This window comes from Botrytis byssoidea, assembly GCF_014898295.1.
Source record: "Botrytis byssoidea strain MUCL 94 chromosome Unknown BBYS_008, whole genome shotgun sequence".
In the NCBI taxonomy this organism is placed as follows: Eukaryota; Fungi; Ascomycota; class Leotiomycetes; order Helotiales; family Sclerotiniaceae; genus Botrytis; species Botrytis byssoidea.
In genome coordinates, this window is record NW_024065849.1 from 1790456 (window position 1) to 1814416 (window position 23961).

The 23961-nt window shown below is 37.7% G+C and overlaps 5 protein-coding genes across 5 annotated transcripts; 4 read left to right on the forward strand and 1 right to left on the reverse strand.

The window, feature by feature from the left end:
* Positions 1-1639: 1639 nt before the first annotated feature.
* Positions 1640-2971, forward strand: EAE97_005147 (uncharacterized protein; the record flags this gene model as incomplete). The annotated part of the gene is made up of 3 exons (XM_038875659.1): positions 1640-1927; positions 2239-2277; positions 2426-2971. 3 exons carry the CDS (start codon positions 1640-1642, stop codon positions 2969-2971), a joined length of 873 nt encoding a protein of 290 aa, XP_038734016.1.
* A 718-nt stretch (positions 2972-3689) lies between these two features.
* On the reverse strand, positions 3690-5597 carry EAE97_005148 (uncharacterized protein; the record flags this gene model as incomplete). The annotated part of the gene is made up of 3 exons (XM_038875660.1): positions 3690-4662; positions 4724-5046; positions 5103-5597. The coding sequence occupies 3 exons, from the start codon at positions 5595-5597 to the stop codon at positions 3690-3692; spliced, it is 1791 nt and encodes a 596-aa protein (XP_038734017.1).
* Positions 5598-10367: 4770 nt separating this feature from the next.
* Positions 10368-14179, forward strand: EAE97_005149 (uncharacterized protein). The gene is made up of 4 exons (XM_038875661.1): positions 10368-11510; positions 11651-12356; positions 12412-13395; positions 13448-14179. The coding sequence occupies exons 1-4, from the start codon at positions 11486-11488 to the stop codon at positions 13494-13496; spliced, it is 1764 nt and encodes a 587-aa protein (XP_038734018.1). The 5' UTR covers positions 10368-11485; the 3' UTR covers positions 13497-14179.
* A 6296-nt stretch (positions 14180-20475) lies between these two features.
* EAE97_005150 (uncharacterized protein) lies at positions 20476-21911 on the forward strand (the record flags this gene model as incomplete). The annotated part of the gene is made up of 4 exons (XM_038875662.1): positions 20476-20726; positions 20774-20854; positions 20946-21337; positions 21400-21911. 4 exons carry the CDS (start codon positions 20476-20478, stop codon positions 21909-21911), a joined length of 1236 nt encoding a protein of 411 aa, XP_038734019.1.
* Positions 21912-22484: 573 nt separating this feature from the next.
* Positions 22485-23852, forward strand: EAE97_005151 (uncharacterized protein; the record flags this gene model as incomplete). The annotated part of the gene is made up of 3 exons (XM_038875663.1): positions 22485-22846; positions 22907-23193; positions 23248-23852. The coding sequence occupies 3 exons, from the start codon at positions 22485-22487 to the stop codon at positions 23850-23852; spliced, it is 1254 nt and encodes a 417-aa protein (XP_038734020.1).
* Between the last annotated feature and the right edge of the window lie 109 nt (positions 23853-23961).

Genomic DNA, 23961 nt, shown 5'->3' on the forward strand with positions numbered 1-23961 from the left:
TTTATGAAAGGAATAGACAAAACTGGTGTTGAACATGCTGGTGTGGTGAATAGAACAAACTAGACAGCTCTTATATTCAGATAAAGGATAGATTGAGAGCTCATTTCTTCTGCTTAGAACAATCAAGGGGTATTGAACGTGCCACTTAACGAAAGGTAGCCCATTAAGAGCTACTGGAATAACAAGAAGACCGCTAAAAATAATGAAACTTACCATCAAGATCCTTATATTCTCCCATCATCTCCAAGTTCGTTTATGGTAATTATCAATGATTGACTACACAAATAAATCAGTATTGTCCAATCAAGTCTCTATATGAAGCTGAGATATCTGAGGAATATGAGGTGAATATGTCTGTGCATCAGCCGAGCCAATCGGATGGCTTTACACCTCCTTACAACTTCATCTCAATAATTGTATGATCGAGTAATACTAATAGCTTTGAAAGGAGAAAGGAACTTGAATAGGAATGAAAATGATTGAATGAGCGCAGAGGAAGAAATACACGTACTTGATCGATATCCGCCAACATAGTCTCCATCTGAGAGCTTGACATGATTGCTTGAAGAAGGAAAGAAGAGAAACTGAAGAGAGAACTTTAAGTAGGCCGAGAACTTGAGAGCCAACTCTAATTGTACGTGATTCATTTGATCAATGTAAATATCTTCAAAACCGCTCCATTCACTCGTTTTTGATACGAGAATGACGTGTGACACGGCTCGGCATGAAATGGAGCTATGGTTTTCATAATAATTTTTGGGAACTGATATTCCATTTATTAGAGTATCAGAATTGAAACAAGTAGACGTGAGATGGTGAAGATATTGACTTCCATTCCAACGAATAATGGCGCACGAGTGAATTACATTAGTAGTGTACATATCACAAGTTATCAACAATTCTTCATATGCTTGATACATCTGCAGACCACTGACAATATTCATAGATGTATTTAGTAGTCTTTCGACCATGATAATAAAAAGACGGGGAGAATTCTAGACACCGTGATGTGATAAACTTATTCTACTCAGCATGGGCGTTATTCACTAGTTCTTGGATTTGAGCCATCCTAGGAAGACTTCGTGAGCTCGTGGGCTTGTGTTTAATAGTTCTTCTACTTTGATAAACTCTTGCGGACGACAATCTAGAGCCAGTCATATTCTCAAGCTTGAAAATTCCATACTTTGATTCATCTCTATCTAACTCATCTCGTTCCTGCAAATGAAAGTCACATAATAGCCTTACATCCAGATGAGGAGAATGAACAGAATAGGATATCACTTCAGATATTTTTCAACATTGCCAAAGAGAACCACATCTTCTAGGCTTGAAATAATCAGTCAAATTGATGTTGAATTAGCCTGGTGAATAATCATTGTAAGACTTCATTTCGTATTGCATCTGATATCTTGTTGAAACTTTCACTTGTACTTGTCTATCTAATCACAAGACATTAATCAAAATCAGTCAGTGATTTGCTCCCATGACCGAATCGAGAAATCCCGGCAAACAAAATAAAATACTCATGGCTATAAAATCTGCCTGTATTCTATCATGAAAACTAGAATTACCACTCCCGATTTCTTACAACCATCAGTCATCAAAGATACACGACGAATACCATACTCAGCTCAGAAATATGAACGTGTTCTCAGAAGCTAAAACTGCAGGTCAACTAATGCTGCAACGAATCTCTCATAATGAAAACACGCAGATCGACTATCCGACTCAAAGCGTTTTCAACATACCAGAGTCAAGAGAAGAAAACGGATGGGATATTGTCATAGATCGCCATGAACTTTCATCCGTATTCCATGTCTTGGAGCACATAGGGAAAATCACCAACTCGAATTTTAGAGAGAATTGGGTTGGGATTCTGGCTAGCCATTACGGTAAAGCTGATCGTACGTTGGGTCAGACTATTGGGGTAAGATTATCTGCTTTCATTCTTTTAAGTGAAATATATAGTTTGAGATTTGGGGTTGGTGTAGGAATTTATTCCTTTTGAGAAATAGAAAACTTAAGAATATGGATGTTTCTCATTATAGTTTGCTTGGAGGATTTTTGCGGCAGGATTTATATTGTGGTTACAAGTGGTGAACAGGTGGTCCTTAAACCCCTTTTCCTGAAGCGAAAGATAAACACTGTTGATACCCTTGATTTTATCTCGTTTTGCCCCCAAATACACTTGATCAAATTATAACTCCATTATGAAGAATGTAAGCTAATTGAAGATAGGGTTTAGATGGTCATTACTATTACGCAATGAATACAAAGGTAAGCAGATTTCTAATACAATTCACGCGAGGATTTGTCACAGTTATTGAAGCATTAGTTCCGGAGGAAGCATTTTAAGGGGCTACTTCTGGAATTGAGTTATCACACTCCTGGAGATACTAAAACCAACTAACGCATAATTTTTCAGAATGGGATAATCATAGCCATTGATTCGGAGTCACCCTACTTCACTAAACAATTAAAGGCACAAGCAGCAGGCGAGCCAAAAAACAACATATCAACAACTACTCTCCAGACATGGTCCGACATAACCTATCTCACATGGCATGAAGAATGCACTCAAACAGCCACCCCCCTCAACAATCTAAAACACATAATCCAATCGCACATCACCAACCCCGGAACAATCTTCGTAATCACAGAGATCCTGGAGGGAGAAAAAATAACCTTCCCGCTAGACGGATTAACAATCGATATCAATGATTCTAAAGGGCATGGAGCTGCGCTTCTGGGAACACCGAATGGGAAAGGTATTGGATGGTTACTTGCGCAGCATAAGAAGCAGCTTGGGAATGCGAAGATAGTGAGTGTGGAGATTTTCCACAGTTTTCAGGTGGGATTTCAAGATTGTAATGAGGATACTGGGGAATTGATCGCGGGGAGAGAGAATATGTGGGGAGTTGAGAATCGTCGCCGTTATCTGAATTTGGACTTTACTATACGGTGTGGATGAAGTTTTAGTGGCGGTGTTGGAGAGTGGAATTTCCTTGTCGTATCTTGTATCTGAAGTTCCGGAAGAAAATCAATGGAAACGTAGGAACACTATGTTTCCCATCTCTATGTAGGAGGAGAAACACATCGAAGTTACGACTTCATTTTTTCACCAAATTGACTAATCCCTTCATATTTTATGAGAACCATACTTCTTAAGATTATTTAGGTAACTTGAGAGCTATTAACTAATCAAACTTCTCAGATTTATACACTTCGCTTGCACCGAATTAAACTTGATCTCCTTTTTATTTCACGAATTTTCTATCAACACTACTGACGCTACTATTCATAAGAATCTCCAGCCCGTCCGACTTCTTCTGCTTTTATTGAAACTTGATATTCTATTCAAAGTTATTCAGAATCGGAAAGCACGGAACGAAATAAATGCAATGTAGACATCTCGATGAGGCAAGGCTGATATTCTCGCATGGATTGTGTATGTATGTATGGTCATCGCCATCTTGAAAGGAGACACAAAAGCAAATCAAAGTCAACATATGGAAAAGTCATAAACCCTATTAAATCCATCCTAACCTATCCATCCTACCCTAATCTATCATCCCTCTCGCATCATCACAAATAAGCCACGCATCTACATTCCTAAAATGTGAAAGCAACCCCGATTCAAATCCCCTCTAGCAGTCCCCCCAACATCTCAGCAAATTCTCCATCACAACCTAACAAGTACCATCCCAAACCTGCGCACGATCCAAAACCAACGCTGCAGAATTCTTCCATCCCAATCGAATCACCGACTCCTCCTCCGGCTTATAAACCGGCCATCCATAAGCGCTCAAGCCCTGCTCACTATCCTTTGCAAAAGCCGCCCAGGCACCTCTCATATATCTTCCGAGCGAAACTTGTTCTTTTCCCGCGCCCGTGATGCCTGTTCCGGTGGGCCACGTGCCGAAGACGCTATACACATCACTGATATGGAAGGCACCCGCATCGACACCCTTCTGGATTTGCAAGTTTGGGAAATCTCCGAAATAGCGATATCTCCATGTCTTGGCGCCGGAAGCCGCACTCACATTTGCGCGTGCGGCGGTGGGACACGCGAAGGTGGAGTTGGTCATTTGGGGGATATCGACTGGGTGACCGGACATGAGGGATTGGGCGGCGAAGACTGCGGCTTCGTTGTCGGTGTTGCCGATGAGGAGGGGGAGGGTGGTGATATTCCCTGCGGCGGCGCGAGCGGGGTAGTCGGAGAAGACGAGGGTTTCGTCGATGGAAGGGAGCCAGGTGTAGAGATGGGCGATTTGGAGGATGTCGGCGGTTGTGAGATTGGGGTTACGCATGCATTGCATGACGGAAGTGGGGTCGGTTGAGGCGTCACCGCAGCCGAGGGATGAGGAGGTGTTTTTCCAGGAGGAGAAGGCTTGCGAGGAGGAGAATGTGGGAAGAGCGGGGATAGTACCGGATTGCATGATCATGGCGGACACGATGGGATCTTGTGGGTAAGCGTAGGAATAATAATCGATGGAACAACTTCCTGCTGATTGACCGAAGAGAGTGATGCGAGATGGATCACCACCAAAATTGGCAATGTTGTTATAAACCCATTCGATAGCGAGTCTTTGATCGAGCATTCCATAATTACTAGTTGGACCTGTTGAATCACCGGAGAAACCAAAGATGTTTACACGGTAACTTTGAATGATTAGTGAGACGATCGACGTAATGATAATGAAGATGAAAATGATAAACTTACTTGATGCTAACCATGATTACATCTTCCTGATCCACAAAAGTCGAGCCATCATAAATATGCGATTCAGTAGCACCATCTCTGAAAGCACCACCATAGATCCAAATCATGACTGCTTTTTTTGATCCGACATCTGGTGCTTGAGCTGGTTTGGGAACCCAAACATTGAGCGTCAAACAATCTTCATTATTTCTAGGTCCGTCCCCTGCTTGGGTAAAGGTATCGAGGATACTAATACCAGAAGCCGTGTAATTATCGACTACATCTGGGAAATTTGATGGGATGAGTGAAAGTTCATCTGAGAAAAGCTTTGGACAAGTATAACCCTATTGATCATTAGTAATCGTTATTGAAAAGTTACACCAAAGATAGATAAACTTACAAAGTTTGTACCATTGAGAGAATCACTTCCAGTAAATGGTTGCGGAGGAGCAAATCGTAAATCACCAATAGGAGGTTGTGCGAAGGGGATACCGAGATATTCATACACGGCTGGTTTCTTGGGAGATGGGTGACCGGCGACTTGACCACTGGTTGTATTGACGCAACGATAAAGCCTGCGACCTGCTTCGGATTGTTCGGGACATTGAGCCCAGATGGTGGCAACAAAGGTGAAAAGAAGAAGGAACTTCATCATGATGGAGAAGATTCGATGAAATCTAGAGAACTTGGCGTTTGTCTTGGGATTGTAGTAGAGATGTGTAGGAAGAGATTTTTCAGTAGTGGTGTGTATGCTTTGGATGTTGTGTTTATTGTAGATTAGAATCTCTTTTGGCAAAGGGGCAAGGAAACTATATAACCTCTCAAAAGCACTGGAAGCTCGTAGGGTTCCTATGCTAAGCCCTGGGGTTGATACCGCAGTCTTGTTAAAGTCCATGCCCCAGCCTTCTCATTCAGATTTTCCTGTGGCTGTTATGAACATTAGACGAAGAGTAGTGACTCGAGACGATAGTATAAAGACCTATCGATTTTGTTGAGGTTTATATGACTGAAATTTGATACCTATATATAGAAACGGCTATGTTGTGCCTGCCTCTACGATTTAGTGAATAACTATCTCCAAGCCGCACTTTAAGATTTGCAGAGAATACCATCAACGCCGATGTTTTGTGTACAAGGATCATGTATCTAGGTAGTATCATGAAGTACTTAAGTAGTTCTCAGGAATCTAAGCAAGTATATGTAACCATTTACCACCAATATTATATGAGAAACGGAACACTTCTATTCGATGCAAAAAGAGAAACTTCCGGTTTAATCAAACTACCATGATATCATGATATCATGAAGACTCGAGAATTGAAACATATTTTCTATTTAATCCGATCCATCCATCCGATCTTGTGTCTTGTGGTTCGTGGTACGACAGTATTCATGTTTCAGGCTGGTGATACGGAAGAAATTTGAAAGGGGCGCATGTTGTGGAACGATATCAAATGAAGAATGATACATACAAGTTTCTTTCCCTTCAGAATACGAATGGGCAGAGTTTGAACGAGCCACGATCTAAAAGGCGGAGCTGTCTATCAATTCATTCATCAACTCATTTGAGTATCGAGGAGTTCCAACTTAGATGCAGTCGTGAGTGCATCGAACAATATGTTGATCAAAAAGTATGAGATATAAAAGCAAGTCAGATATTCCTAATTCGGTAGTTATGAGATTCCATCAGCTCTTATGTATTCAACTACCTATACCTACTCGTATAGACTCTTGGAAAATAAGGTCGTTAGCGGCGTGATACAAATTACAGAGGAGAACAAGATAGTATACTCAGATACGTTCTCATTAACATATTATCCATACTGCAGAAAGAATGAAGGAAGTCTATAATTTCGAATCATTACACTTGTAATCCTTTCTTATCAGTTCTTGATTCTACCTGAGATCCTCTAAACACTCTACTTTAAAGTGATGTCCTTAGACAGTTAATAAGCGTTCTAAACACAGATTCGACACCGAATCAAATACAACTTGACTTGTGGTAAGTCGGACGAACAATATAGTCGACTCTCTCGAAGAAGATACATTGTGATAGCGACGCGATCGATGGATCTTCTGGGCAAAGACGACGAGACTAGTAAGATGTGATTTTTGAATGGTAGTTATTCGATGGAATTTCTTGGAACATAGAGGGATAGCATAGCGATAATTGTATTTTTACCATTGGAATTGAAATCTACACTTCAAAATACTTCTATACTCTTTGCTAGTTTAAGAAGTAAAAATTTTGATTCTCGAGAGCAAATGAACTACTCCAGGTCTACTAGATACTCTACTCGACACTTCCAATACTAAAAACAGGAAGATTTTCAACTGATCAAATCCAACATACGAAAAAAAAAAAAAAAAAACTTCCCTCAAGCCCAAACCCTATGAACCACTTACCTACACATATCAAATCTAGCCACGCAACTCATCCTCGCCTCATCCAATATCACAGGTATCCTCATATCAAAATCTCTTCAACATGCTGTGCTGCCTGAAAGCCCTTCCAACCCCCACTCACCCATCAACCTGCCATCCGAAACGCCCAAACCCAACAATCCAACGCCCAATCAAGCCTCAAAAAAGACCTCGAGCAAAAATAAAATAACGATAAGACGAGGCAACCCCAACCTAAACCCCAACCAAGCCGCATCCACAGCCTTACGGCCCAAGGTACTGGATTCGGGTCCTTTAAACGCGCGCACGCAGGCGCGCACACCTGCATTCGATTCGCCTTACCATGCCACGAGCATCGCGAATTGACTTACGAGCTTACTGACATTTGAAATCCATAATTCACCCCTGAAGATTACGATTGCGAAATGATTACACACGAAAGGCCCAACAAAAAGAAAGAAGAAATGAAAGAAAGAACGAACGAACGAAAGAATGAAGATTCGTTGGCGTCACCCGCGAAGCATACTCAAACGAGAAACGAGCATGTTTATGTGACACGTCAGATTCTCACAGCCATCCAGCTCGTACGGAGGCACGCTGCTTACGTTCCGTCCGTGGAGATACCTGGATGGATGGAGTACGTAGGAACTGAAGCGAGCGAGGAAATCTTCTGCGTAGATGGATGCGATGGATGCGATGTACAGCTCATCATGGATTTGTTCGTGGGTAACCCCGCAGAGAAGGCTTATTCATAATCGGGTACTCACCGTTATTTGCGGGATGGTTTGTGTGGTATGTGGTCTCGAGGTGGTGTATCGTAGTGCGGATAGGGATGCGAGATGCGAGATGCGAGACACTCTGTGCTCTGGGTTCGTTCAGTTCATCCATAGTTTCGTCGCTCACCGATTTTATTTCATGGCCTAATGAACTAGGTTGCCACTTGTTGACTAGGCAGGTATTCATCATTCATCAGCCACAGATAGATAGAGGTGGGGCCCATAATATCACAGCCACAGCCACATCACATGAATATTATGATCCTGTTCTTGGCCCTCATTTCTTCTTCACAATTCATTCGTAGGTACTGTACCAACCGATTCTCCGTCCAGAAGCGATCTGCATCCCAAGACATGAGTTGTCGGTAGCATGGACTGATGTTTCATCTTGCTGGTATGTATGATTCGATCGCAGTATTCGCCACGAGTCACGATTTGTAGAAGCTTTCGGTAGTTCCCGGTAGTTGTGTTATGTGTGTGTGTGTGTGTGTGTATGGACTGTATCACGTGAGTGTGTAATGATTTGATATCGAGGGAGAGGAATTGAAATGACGGGGGTGCTGGTGGTGATTCGAATGGCGATGTGATGATGTGTGATGTGCGATGTGTGATGTGGGCAAAAATGGACGAAGGAAATGGATTTTCAGCGATGATTGTGTGGCTATGTTGAAATTTTTCATCAATGATAGCCTATAGACCAGTCGGTGGGATAGCGAGGTGGAAACTTTATTCAACCACAGCACGGGACGGGTGTTTTGATGCGATAGAATGGATTGGTTTATCCCCGTCCAGTTCAATTTAGTCCCCGCATTGAATGAAGAAACTACTGGATCATGTGTGCGATGGATGAATTTGGTTTTGTTCAATGATTCAGAGGGTTTGAGATTTGAGTGTGTGTTTGTGTTTGTGTATATGTGTTGAAATTTGATATGCTATCGATGATGATTCATGATGCCGTGTGTTATACTTATCGGTAAAGTCATACTATCGATGTCGACATTGATTAATGAGGGAGGTTAGCCGCTACACAAATGTTCGTGAGTAGTGAGCACAGATTCAGACTCAGATTCAGATTCAGATTCAAATTCAAGTTCAAGTTCAAATTCAAATTCAAATTCAAATTCAAATTCAAATTCAAATTCAAATTCAAATTCAAATTCAAGAAATATGTACGATATGCACCACAGCGTAAATGATTTGGAGTAACAAGCTTGAAGCGTTCAAGCGACCGATATGCGACCCCGGGAGAATCGTTCATGGATGGTGGGGGTTTGGCTTAAGGGGTAATAATTATAATGTCGTCGTCATCACATAATCAGGCGCTTGTTTGTGATTGAGTGAGATTGATTGGATTGGTATTGTTGATTGAGATTTGGGTTGATATTTTGGAAGTGTTAATTATTGGACGTGTCAATTATGGGATTGATTGAAGTTTTCTACTCGGTATTGGTAAAAGTAGAGAATGCACTGTAGTACGATATCAAGTGTATGTATATATGTATATATGTATGTAGTACAAAGACCAACAGTAATGAAGTGTCGTTATCGATATCCCAAACTAATGTATGCCAATATTTCATTGATAGAAGCTTGATCAAAATCAAGATTATTGGCTTCTCTTGTGAAATGCGCCAAGATGGCAAGATCAAGATGTAAGTGGTGGTGGTGGTGGTGGTGGTGGTGATTTGGGAGGAAATAAGAAATTCTTGATTTTCTTGAGGAAGATTCCTTGGTTTTAGGGGTAAATGCTTGATTGAAGGTTTGAGAATGGGATATGGGATGGGATATGGGATGGGATATGGGATGGGATATAGGTTAGGATATAGGTTAGGATATGGGATTCAAGACTCGAGATTCAGAATTGGACAATGGACAATGGACAATGGAGAATGGAATGAATTGTTGATGGATTATTAATGGATTATTAATGGATTATTAATGGATTATTGAAGAAAGTATAACTATCTGTGAATAGTAACATTCTATATGATGATTATCAAGTGTAAAGTACTTGTAGATAATACCAGTATAATAATACATACACAGTAATGTCATTAGACAGTCATAATATCCGAAAATCATAATATCAATCACATCGCATTGGTGCCACGAATTGACTTGAGTTTGCGCAAACTCTCAACCTCCCTAAATATCATTGGACAATGTACAATCTTATGATCCTTTTCGCATCGTCATCATCAAGCCTCCCTTTCTGTCGTTTGTTCGTGATAACATCATCCAGCATACACAGTATCGCACCAATGAGGCATTTATCACCGAACCAAAGAAAAGTTGGTGAACGGGTGAATTGGTGAATTGGTGAACTGGTCAACCAGGAGACCATTACCCTTTGCAGACTGCACAGAGAGGACTGCAGGAAATTTGCCAAGAAAATAAGGATCCTCTTGAAATTTACATCTTTTAATCCTCACTCACATCACTCACTTTACTCACTTTAATGTTTTGTGAATCTTTTCCCTTTCTGTTCTCTTCTCTCTTCTCTTCTCTTCTCTCTCTCTCTCTCTCTCTCTCTCTCTCTCTCTCTCTCTCTCTCGATCTCTCTCTCCTACCAACATCATCTTTCCCACACCACCACTTGTGATTCCACATCAGACCTCAGCCTCTTTTAGTCTTCTAGGCCACAGGTCTTTCTTCGAGAAAATCGACCTACGAAGAGATCCCTTCTACCACCAGCCACACTCGCACTTCTACAGCCAGAATTTCTGGGGCAAATTATCCCAGGAACGACCTCGTAGACGCAAAAGATCATCAAATTCAAATCCACATCCACATCCACATCCACATCCAAATCCAAATCCAAATACCCAACGTCAACATCTAAGCCACCTCTTTAAATTTGCCTATCAGAAAAAGAGAAAGGTTGAGAAAGGAATCAATTCCTAAAAGGTCATTACAATACTTCAATTCGCCTCTTATGAGAACATAAAAGTTAAAGTCTTCTACCGGTATCCACGAAGTACATAACTATCTTGTCCTTGGGATTATCTCTTACGAAGGATCTCTCATTAAGTTATTATACCCCTTGTCAAAAAAATACCCAGGTACTACGACTAGGACTCCATACAATTTAATCTTATTACCACAATTACCATAATTACCTACCAAAAAAAAAAATCAACAAATCAACAACTCCTACCTATCCTACATATCCTACCTCCACCTACCTCCTAGGAACGGGACACGGACGACGCATGGGAACTTAGATCTGAACCATCCAATTCCAATCAACGAAATCACTCTGGTCTAGGAAAAACGATCAGCTCACTTGGAAAAAAAAGGGTGTCACTTCTCAATTCAACTCTATATTCTTCACATTCATCCACCACCGTTCTTCAATCATTGAAGCGCCAACCATCAGCACCACCATCTGCACCACCATCAACATCAGTTGGGTCTGCAGGAATAACGCCTGACTGTACCTTATCCGCCCTCCCTCCCTCCCTACCTAGTCCTTATTTACTATACGAACAGAACCTCGTCAACGACCACGACCATTATTTAGTCGTAAGATCCACCTTCAAAGGTCAAGTTTCGAATCATCAATCCCCCCCATACATTGTTTGTCAACTTGATAATACAAAACATGGCTCCAAACGATTATAACCTTTGTTAGTTAATTCCTTTTCTCACTAACATCTTTTGCCATTGATTATCATGTCAATGCCCTTATCATCAATTTACATTTATTTGTTTTGATTTTCCTTCCCAATTATTGATGGGTGAAGACTTACAATCATGTTCAATTTAGATACAACAAAGCGCGCGGCGCGACAAGAAGCATGGCATGGTCCAGGAACTGAATGGAATCCTTTTTCGAAAACCACTCGACGAAGCAGTACATTTCCCGCTCAAGTTCCCGATGAAGAAGCCTTAAGAGGAGTAGAAGAGCCTGCGTTACGAACGATAAATACCGAGAATGGACCACGATCATCAGCGAGTCAAGCACCATTTTTCAACTCACAGAATGCAGGCACAGCAATGGAAATGCAAGATTTAGAAAAGTCGGCGACAAATAATGCTGGACGTCCTAGCGATCCAAGTACGGAAGCAACAATTGTTGGAGGTCAATCTTCGAGGCAACCGAGTGTAGAGGAAAAAGCTCGACGACGATTCCTTAGCAGATTTACCAAGAAGGGTAGGGAAGAAGTCGATGGTGAAGAGAAAGAGAAAAAGAAGAAAGGTGGAATCTTTCGAGGAAAGGATATCAAACACGAGCCTTTCACTCTGAGGAGTCAATTGCAAAATACCATCTTCAATTCCTGGATCAACGTTTTACTTATCGCGGCACCAATCGGTATCGCACTCAATTATGCTGGCAACGTAAATGGAATTGTTATTTTCGTGGTCAATTTCATTGCCATCATACCACTGGCCGCTATGTTAGGTTTTGCTACGGAAGAGATTGCTCTTCATGTTGGCGAAAGTTTGGGAGGTTTATTAAATGCTTCTTTTGGGTATGTATCATGATTGGCGATTTATGTCTTGATGGCCCTTACTAACTTGCATCAGAAATGCCGTCGAGATGATTGTCGCTATTATTGCCTTGGCCAAAGGAGAAGTTCTCATTGTTCAAACTTCTTTGGTTGGTAGTATTTTATCCAATTTATTACTCGTCATGGGAATGTGCTTCTTCTTTGGAGGACTTCGAAGAGAAGAACAATTCTTTAACCAGACAGTTGCTCAAACCGCTGCAAGTTTATTGGCCTTGGCTATTGCTAGTGTCATTGTTCCAACCGCCTTCGATTTATGGAGTGACACGACCGATGCTCCAATTGCAGCTATCTCACGTGGTACTTCAGTCATTCTTTTGGTGGTCTACATTGGTTATCTTTACTTTCAATTACATACTCATTCTACCATGTTCAATGAGGAAAGTCAAAAGGTACCAATGAGACCACGCAAGCATGCTTTACCAGAAGGTGCAATTGCAAAGGGTTTGGCCAAGGCTGGAGGAATTGGAGCAGGACCTGGTCGAGCAAATATTGCCGAGAGACCACCCAACGATGAACTTATCAACCCAAACGCACACGAGGAAGATGAAGAGGAAGAAGGTGAAGAAGCACAATTGCACATCTTGGTTGCTTGGGCAACCCTTGCAATTTGTACTGCTATCATTGGACTTTGTGCAGAATTCATGGTTGATAGTATCAGTGCAATTACTGAAGGTGGTGGTATCTCGGAAGAATTTGTTGGTCTCATTCTTCTACCGATTGTTGGAAATGCTGCAGAGCACGCTACTGCTGTAACAGTCGCTTGCAAGGATAAGATGGATCTTGCAATTGGTGTAGCTGTTGGATCTAGTATGCAAGTTGCTTTATTCCTCATTCCTTTACTGGTTGTTATCGGATGGATCATGGGAAATGATGCTATGAACTTGAGTTTCGATGGTTTCCAAGTTGCGGTTTTATTTGTGGCTATTTTACTCGTCAATTATTTGATTGGTGATGGTAAAAGTCATTGGTTGGAAGGAATGCTTTTACAATGTCTTTACATGTAAGTTTGAATTCGTTTTCCTGCGTGATATCCTTTCACTAACATTTGATAGAATTATTGCAGTATGTGCTTGGTATTACCCAGCAACAGGTGCAGTATAAATCAAAAACATTGAAAACTCAAAAATACGTTTAGCCCAATTTGGAGTTAATACCTCTTTCCTATATTGAAGTTCGACGTCCTTTTCGACGTCTATTAGCATTTCGAAGCTCATATCGGCGAAAATCGATATTTCATCTCGAGGATTCTACTTTTTTCGGAATCAAAAATCAATTACAGTTCATATTCGACCTCGAGTTTTCAGTGTATACACGCACACGCACATACACAATTCAATATTTAATGTTTATGTCATTCTTTTTATCGCTTCTTTTCATATCTTTCAACGTCGATTGTATAATATGAATACCACTTTGTTTCACGCATGCATGTACATATCTCACAAAATTGCGGGCGTTTTTTCGATGAGATTCTTTATTGCGTTAGATGGGTGTTTAGGAGTTTGAATTTGTCATTCTCTTCTTCTTAGATGAGGTGAAGATGGAAGTGGAGGAGGAGGGAGAGAAAGATGGAGATGCAAAGAAGGGAGGATATGAAAGGAAAAGAAGTGTGGGGAAGAATGAGAGAATGGAGAATGATTGCAATGGATACTGATACCAAATATTGCGAGAGAAATGAAGGGGGAGTTTGTAGATGTTAGTGTTAGAGTAGAATAGATGTGATGAGATTGGAAAAGATAAATAGAAAAGATCTTTTGAGGATGATTATTGGCTTTTGTTTTGTGTTGAATTGAGTGAGTGGATGAATGGATGGATGAGTGAGTTGATTAAACTTGAATATTACGATTTGGTTGGTTAGGTGTGAATATGAATATGAATGTGAATATGGATATGGATCTGGATATGGAGAGGGAGAGAGATGGGAGAGGGAGAGGGAGAGGAAAAGAGATGCGAGAGGAAGAGGAAGTATAAAGAAGAGATGGATAGCTAGCTAAATGATGTGAGAATAGAGCAGAGCATAGGGAGATGTTTCTGATCAATTTGATGTAATGTGATGTAATGTGTTGATGGATTAGCGAGGACGATAGGGGGTTGGTGGGGTTGGTAGGGTTGGTAGGGTTGGGGTTGGAGATGAGAGTAGGTGTGGGAATTAGTTGAAGGATTTCGTAGGTGGGGAGGGGGATGCTGGGGGTGTTGGAGGTGCTGGAGGTCTGAGAGTGAAGTTTGGGTGGGTTTGGGTTTGAGTTTGAGTGTGAGTGTGAGTGGTGAGTGTAAATGTGAATATAAATGTGGAATATAAATATAAATATAAATATAATATATAAATATAAATATAAATATAAATATAAATATAAATATAATATAATATACATATAAAGATCAATAAAGATCAATATAAATATAAATATAAATATAAATATACATATAAGATATAAATTAAATATAAATAAAACGTGGAATTTGAGTATAAGATAAAAGAAAAGGATAAAGTAATGAATGAAGGGATGGAGGCCTAAAGGGATGGAGCGATGAGGTGGAGGGATGAGGGTGGTAGTGGTTTTTCTTGAGAGGGAAAATAGGAGTTGGGTTGAAGAGTTGATGAATTGATGGATTGATAAATATTTGAAGAGTTAAGTAATTAAGTCATTAGTATTAAAAATCCTGGAACGCTAGGATATGGTTTTTTATAAATGAGCGAACAGTAATGGAGATGAGAAGATGGAGATTTGTTTCTTGGGGGTAGCGGGAGATGGAGGGGGAAAGGGGGGGAAAGGGGGCAGCGAGATCGACGGAAGAGAGGGGACGGGAGAGTAATATATAAGCGCGCGTGTGAAGGGGGGAGGGAGAGGGAGGAGATAGTGTAGGCTGAGAGTGTTGCGGTGAGACCCGGGGGCCGACCAGGGGGTAGTGGATGCTGAAATAGTTACTTTTTTGATTGTTAGATTGTTAGATTGAGCTATGTAGGTGTGTCTTTCTACTAGAAGTGAAATTAAAATAGTGTTTGGAATTTGGGATTCGGATGTAGTGGGAGCAGAGAAGAGAGAAACAGAAGAAGTATAAGTTTGATATAGAATATCAGATGTAAAAATCTCTCTCTATAATATATGATAAATTAAGCGGTTTTATAAGAAGATGGAGAGATTGTTTATTGAGTGTGTAAAATATGATAATGACTGATAATTTAAAATTGTATATATACTTATATAAAGTATATTTTATACTAAAAGACTAGATATTATAATAAAAGAAGTATAGATTTTACAAAAGGAACATAGAATCTAAAATCGAGTATTAAAATTTACAATCTTAATCTTAACATTTTTGAACGGGGGATAGGAGGAAGGGGAAGAAAATCCTAGAATCTGAGTCTTCGAGTATGAAATCTTTATAGAATTAGAAGGGGTTAGGAGTTCAGTATAGGAGTAGTTGGAGGATGGAATAAATGCATATATATATAGATTTTATAGATACTTGAGGTAATAATACTTAAGCATGTATAAATAATTCTTAAATCTCAAAACTCATAAGAATAAACCTTCTTCTCCTCTACCGTAAACTCTCACCATATAGAAACATTACTCAAAACAACAACGCCCGAGTAAAAAATTATTTTTCCTTTCAAGTATCGTTCCTATAGTCTGGAATAAGAATCCTCCTAGGACTTCTCACGGGATATATATCTTTGATGTAAAGCATGACAAGTATGAGTTTAACTATCTTAGTACTATTTAGCGATTCCTCGATTCTTGTTCTTGCACTTTTATGGGATTTGGGAATTTTCGTGGAAAGTGATGGGATGGTGGAATAACCTTTTGGGGAATTGGAGTGATCTGCTGGGTTTGGTGTTGTGCATGGTGGAGAGTTGAGTTTTGAGGGGGGTTGGAGGCGTGTTTGTTGATTTTATTTTGTTTTGTTTTGTTTTGTTTAGTTGGATGATTAGTGGGAGGAAGGGTGGAGGAGTTGGCTGAGTATTTTTAATAGGAAAGTAGGTAGTCATTTGCTATATACGGGGACCAAAAAAATTCGTTTGAATGATCAAATAACAAGGAATACATTCGCTGGGAAGTATCAGGGAGCACATGAGAAGAGGGAGGGTATAAATACAGTTTCTCTTCGTACCTTGACTCATATCTTTATAGTTTATGATAATTAATGATATTATTCGATTCCTGCAGTTTCTTATGGCTCTACTCCGTGATAGGAGGGGTCTGAAGCCTCTACCGGATTCGAAAAACATAGACTTAGGGGTATGGATTAAGAGAATATGAGAGCCCTGATGAATATAATGGAGAAGGGAAGGTTCGTCCGAAAAATGTGGTTTGTATAGCGCTCAGTGTTGTAAATAGTATTTTCTGTATTTCAATCATGCCCCACTTTAGTGATATATATTGATATTTATTAAGATATTTCAGTAATTATTATTGAATCATATATCATTGAAAGTATACTATATTTTAATAATATCGAATATTACTAACAATATATTGAAAAATAGGAATTCATATATTTTTACTCGAGTATTGTATATTTTTATTCAAATATTACATGTTTTGATTGTCTTTAAGTCTAATAAGGAAAGAAATTATTCAAAATATATAAATTTTCATTTTCAGTATATCTTAGTATAACTACTTTTATATGATATGTAAAAATATATATATCATTAGCCATTATATATACTAGCGTGCATATTATACTATCTATCCCCTAAGGTGCCAACAAATGGCGTCAATTATGGCCTGTGTGTTGAGGAAGAATATTAATAACTTTGTGAATAATATTGATAATATAGAAATCAATAAATGTATTATATACAATAATTCTATTAATATACTTTTAGATAATATATAATTTGATTCTACTAATATAGGAATATTATATCTAAATATTCCTTCTATTTCAAAAATAAGGATTTGTTTCAAATCTATAGATTATACAAATTTCGATCAAGAATTTATTCTATAAGCTAATATTCGAGATTGTAATATATTTATTTTATTTTATTTCTATTTTTTTATTAAGATAATAGAATCGATTATAAAATAAATGAATTTATATATACAAATATTAGAAAATAAAGAATTTTCGAATTTATAAGCATTTTCGTAGTATCCTATAATAATAGATAAGATTTATTTATATTTAGATATATATATATATTCATTTATTCTAAATATAAGATTAAACCTTATTAGAAATATAATAAAGATGCTATTACATATTCTTTTATATATTTTATATTAAGAAATAGATTCTAAAAATTTTATATATAATATTATATTATATCTTTTAAAACAAAAGATATTTATGAAAAAGTAAAATATCAATTTTCTTATTTAAAATTAATATATTAATATAATTCTTTATAGATAAATTCTTTATTAAATTATATTCAAAAAATTAATCTCTCAATTTGATAGTTTCAAAATCGAATTGTAATAAATAAATATATTACATATTATACCAATTAATTAATATATATTACAATTATTAAAAATAAATCTATATTTATTAGCTTTAAAATATGGATTACTATAGATTAAAGATTTTTTATAATATGAAATTAGTATAAATTAAAGAAAAAGAATAATCCTATAGAAATCTTAATTCCTTCTCTTTTAGGATTAACAAATAGAGAGAAATCTTTAAATAAAATATAAATAATAATTATATATTTAATATAAAAACTATTTAAAACTTTATATTATATTTATCTTAATAATTTATTTGTTTTTTATAACTTATTGAAATATATATATCATTTAGGGTATATTGTAATAGGGATATATAAAACGAATTTAGGAATTCATTAAGATTTTATTAATTTAAAGATTTAAATATAAAAAAGAATAATATATTATAAAAAACAATATTTTTTAGGATTTCCTTTTTAAATAATATATATTAAATAATATAGAAAAATAATATATTAGTTTTAATATAATCTATAATATATAATAGCAAAGATTTTATTTGAAAACTATGCAAATAATTATAACCTATCTTTTCAAAAGCTAAAATAATTAAAATATTATTTGGAAATAAATAGAAAAAGATATTATTTATTTCAAAACTTTATAACAATTATAATTTCAATATGAATTCTATTAATATAAAGAATCAACTATATTTATTAATGCTAGAATATCAATATTAATATTATAAAGATTATCAAATAATAAAACAATAATTATTAGTTATTATTTTAATTAATTGCTACTTGATTTATAAGGAGATTGCTTTAAAGTATAATACAATAAAATCTCTTAAATATAATGATTTTCGAAAATTAATTTCTTAAGAGTTGATTATTGAATTTGGATCTAAATATTAATATAAAGATTTAAAATATAATCTAAAGATTCTAATTAAAAGTTCTAGTTTACTAAAAGATTATTATTTAATGAATTTAGGAAAGAAAAGAGATTGTTATATATATAAGGATTGATTTTTTGATATAAAAAGAATTATATTAAAGAAGATATCTAATAATTTTAGATTAAAAAATAATAAATATAAAAATAAATAAGAATATTAAGAATATAATATTTATTTATGTAATAATAATAAGTATTTTAATAGTTATTATAAAATAAAACCCTAAAACATCGAGATTTCGAGAAATCTTGATGTTCTGATTGGTCAGTATTGACCAATTAAGCGATGGCGCCATTTGTTGGCACCTTAGGGGATATCAGTCATAGTAATACTATTAAATACTAATTACAATACTAATTGCACTAGAAACTTTTCATGAAGTTGATACTAGCTGTAGAGAGAGAATTTTGGGTCACTTTGCTGCGCTTGTGGAGTTGATTGAACGGCTAGGTAGGCTTTTTCTTTGCAGAGCTGGAATATCATATACAGCTATAATTTACTCTGCAGCGGGACCTAATCCATTTTCAGGTATTCCTGAAACCGCCAAACAGGTTATTCAAAAACCAGATATTATGCGTGGAAATGTAAGAGAAATTCGGATTTCAAGTTGTGGTTGATTTGGAGGGTGTTAATGTGATTAATAGAGAAACGTCTTTATTTTATAAAAAGGGTCATGATACTATTATGGAGAGAATGATACATTGGACTCGCACTGCGATCTTTATTGCTAGTTGTTCTCTGGAATATCGGAGTATGGATGATAAGGGTAAAGTAGTCGTAGAGAGAAGCTAAGAGAGATTTCTGAGATAAAAAGTCTTTTTGATTTGGAGAAAATGCCGGAAGTAGGTAGGGGGAGGGTATGATCAGGGGTAGATTGTATTGGAGAAAAGATGAAGGGGAGAGGAGTTTATAGAGGAATGCTGTAGATGTGGGTGTTAAGATGGTGATGGGTAGGCTTGGGAAAAGAGATGGTGAGGATGTTGTTAGGGAGTCTGCGAGATGAGAAGTTGATGGTGGAATAGATTTACTTCAATTTGTCGAGAGAGGGGCTAGCTTGTGTTATATACCAGCAGTAAAATCTTATTGATTCGAGAGTTAGAGAGAGAGAGAGCCCATTAGCAAGATTATCAATGGTCTAAAATTCCCAAGGTATCATGAGCCCACGTCAAGAATGAACAATATATTTCTCATTGATAAAATGACAGGTCATTCCGTGGTTTCAGTTTTCCTATGACTCGAAGGAGTACCAGTAGACAAGTAGCTCAATATCAGGTGATACAACAGACGACTAAAGCACAGGTGATTCTGTTGACAAGGCCAATGACTTGTGTGAAAGAACAAACTACAGATTGGAGGGTAGATTGAAAATAACATTCGTTCTTTTTTGATAATTATAGAATCTGTGGGTACTTTATTATGTCTTTCGTGAAGAGGTTTTGGCTCCAGTGAGTGTGGATTACATGTGAAAGATCTTTTAAAAATGCCAAGGTTGGTGAATAGCAGAAACGTGCTAAGGAAATCATGCGATTTGCCGTACATACCTACTCATCCAATTCAATCCCAAATCTACACTAATACAGTATGGCATGATTAATTTTAGGTGACGTTAGCGAGGCAAAGATCTCGCTAAGAAGTTACATAAAGGATTTTATATTCTGAACTTTTACTTCCATAATTACAACAACACAGTCAAAATTTCATTATGACTTCTCCGATGGATATCACAGAATCCAATAACATGGTGTCAAAAGCAGCTGCACCTAAACCGATCATCACTTCTACTACAAACAGTAAGGACTCTCATGATTCAGAGACGGAAGAAGATACAAGTACAACGATTGCAACGATGACTTCTCCAAAAGACAACAGAAGAACTACCGATATGGAGAATTCGACAATCACAGCTTCACCCACCGCATCTACATCATTCACCCCCCCAAAGGTCCATGTGATGTTAGAGATATAGTTTCCTACAACCAGAAGTGGATGACTCTGAAAAGCGATGGACAATGGCATAAAACTAAGGGACCGGATGCTTTTGAGATACAGTTTTGCGGATTTAAAGATGCGGATTTTTTTAGGTAAGTTGATGTTTAGTACCAAGAGTTCTAGAGAAAGTTCAAAAACCTAATGACAGGAGTTAAAATTTCAAGACCATTGGCATGGATACAGCAAACAACTCAAAGTCGATAAATGCTACACTGGTTACAAACGACGAGAGGAAAACTTAGATAACGAGTTTGAGAAATACAAAATTCAGCATGAGAACGAAAAGACACTCAGAAAGCTCTCAGAAACAATGAAGGAGGGGAAGGTGATTCAACATGAAGATGAGGTCGCACTTGAGAGATTATTCGATGAATATTTGGAGGCGACGAAAGTAGGAACTTCTATCCAGCACGAAGATGTTAAGATGCTTCGAGATTTTTTGGATTCGATGAAAGAAGGGAAAGTAAAGCCGAAGGATGTAGCTTGTCTTGGCTTGGGATCTTTTGAACGATTTGGAGAGAGAAAAGCATCGTTTGGACAATTGGCTGCTTTCATGAAGATTATGGAACTTTTGGGTATGAATAATTCTTAATAAAGATCTTGCTAAAAAGACCTTGATAGCTAATATAATCTATAGAGATTCCATCTACCGCTAGAAAAGTTATGCAAGATCCGGATTTTTCACCAGGAGATGAGAGATTTCTTACACGCTGCGGGTTTGAAGTTGTGGATGACCCTCAAGGATTTGAAGCTGCAAATGAGGAAACCTTAGTCTTCCAAGTTGGTGGATGTAATTGTATGAATCAGCGAATTATGGATCGTCCTTGGCCTGCAGTATTCATTAAAATGGGAAGAGGATATATCTTGGGAAACAGAAGCAAGATTGTACAGGGAATTCGCAATTGGTATCGCGGTGAAGGAAGACCTCCATTGGATAATTGGTGGGGTGGAAAAAAGAAGTTTGTGGCGATTCAAAAAACTTATGATTACAAGGAGATTCCTGCGATTAGTAGTATTGGCACTGGTATGAGATTTACTAAGCTATTCTGGAGAAAAGAAGTAGTGGGAGGAAAATTTCAATGGGTTATAGATATTTGGAGATTGGTGGGATCGCTTTTTTCTCAAAGAGATCCTGATCGATATTTCTAAGCTTCTTAGACAGGATAATTCACGGAAGCATATTTATGCTTCTTGGATATGATATTAGGGGAATTTGTGGCAAGGTTTAAGGTTAAGAAAGAGGATTGCTCTGCATCGTCAGCTCTTCTCTCTTCATAGTTTACAACTTCGATGAATTATTTGAGTTCTAGGTTTCAATGGTGTCTTTGCAGAGTGAAATTTGACAGAAAACACTCACCCACAACTCAAAGGTAATTATTCTAGATAATCTTTATTTTTGAAAATAATATTTGAAGTGAGCTGAAAACCCAGAAAGAATGTTTACATTAGCTGTTCAAATTCCTTAGAGTAACAAATCATACCATAGTATCAAGTGAATGATTTAGATGCTCACCACAATTTACCAGATAAATGAATAGATAGCAGAGATAACCCAAGATATTACACCATTCACTGTAGTTCAATCTTCCGTTTCAAACACTTCATAGGTACGGCATGACCCCACTTCTAAGCGAAATTACTTACATATATACATCTGGTTATTTAATTTAGACGTTGTTTTTGAATCCAAATAATCACAACAACAGAACCAAAGTCATCGATATGGCTTCTATCCCAGACGATAAAAAATTCGGCGGAATGGATATACGCGTGGTAACAGATACACCAAAAGACATTTTCAAGAGCCTCGATATGCATTCTCCATCTACAAATGGAGAATCCAAAGAAATGGAGGTGAAAATGGTCGCAGATTCACCTGCCACTACATTGACAGATACACCATTTTCTCCACCTACGGGTCATTGGGATATTGGAGATATTATTCGATATGGAGATAAGAAATGGATGGCTTTGGGAAGTGATAACGAATGGCATGAACATGAAGGCCCAGATGGATTCTCATCGGAAGGTCCAGGCGGATTCTCGTTGATTTCTCCCAATGCTGAGAAAATCGAGTTCTATAGGTATGTATAATTTATATCATCAGAGTTTTAGGAACGATATCTAATTATAAACATTTATAGAGAGCAAGAGGAGTGGGTTGGATCCGGAGAAGGATTGATAGTGACCACAGGCTGGTCTGGATACCGTCGTTTTGAGGAATCGGCACTCGATGCGATATTTGAGAAATACAAGCTCGGCAGTGAGGATGAAGCCAAACTTAGAAGGCTTGTTAAGAGCATGATGAAAGGCAAGGTAAAGCCAACGAATGTTGTTTGTTTCGCATTAGGATCTCTTCATCGCCCTTACAATGAGTCAAAGAGATCTTTTGAACAATTTGGGGTACTTCTGAAACTTATGGAGATCTTAGGTAAGTTAGTCAAATATCAATGGGTAGGAACCAGGATGTTAACAATCATTACAGAAATTTCACCCAACGCCAGGAACTTGATGCAAGATCCAGAGTTCTGCCCTCAAGATGCAAGATTTTTTGCAAAATACGGATTTGAAACTGTACCAGATCCTGAAGGATTTAATTCTATCAACGGAGAGACATTAGTAGTTGAAATCGGCGGCTACGGATACCTGGAAGATCGAGCCATGGAAGGACATTGGCCTGCGGCTTTTATCAAGATGGTAATCCCACTTTTAACCAGAGGGCATATCTTGGAAAGAAAGGAAGAGTCTAGTAATCAAGTCTGGAACCAACCGAATGTTAGAAAACGAGGTTCCTTGAAGAGTTTCTCCGAGAAAGAAAAATTCAAAACTTGGTGGGAATACAAGCTGGGACGTGCTTTCATGAAAAGATCTTATAGCTGTAAAGATATTCCTGAAGTTGGTATATGCAATGGTATGATTGCAACCCAGTTATTCTGGAGAAAGGTGGCGGTCAAGAAGAGATGCGACTGTGTCGAATTTACGGGAGGAGTAGCGAGAGCGCACTTGCAGTTTCTGTCAGACATGGTAATTTCGGTGTATTTTATTCGAAAAAGGTCAGAATTTAAGGAAGAGGACGATGATGAAGTTTGAGCACGATGTGGGATAGAACCAATCATTGCAACGTTGTAATAGTGTCCAATTAAGATAGGAAATAAGATGCACTGATTCAAACACCTACATGATGCAATTGAGCATCAAA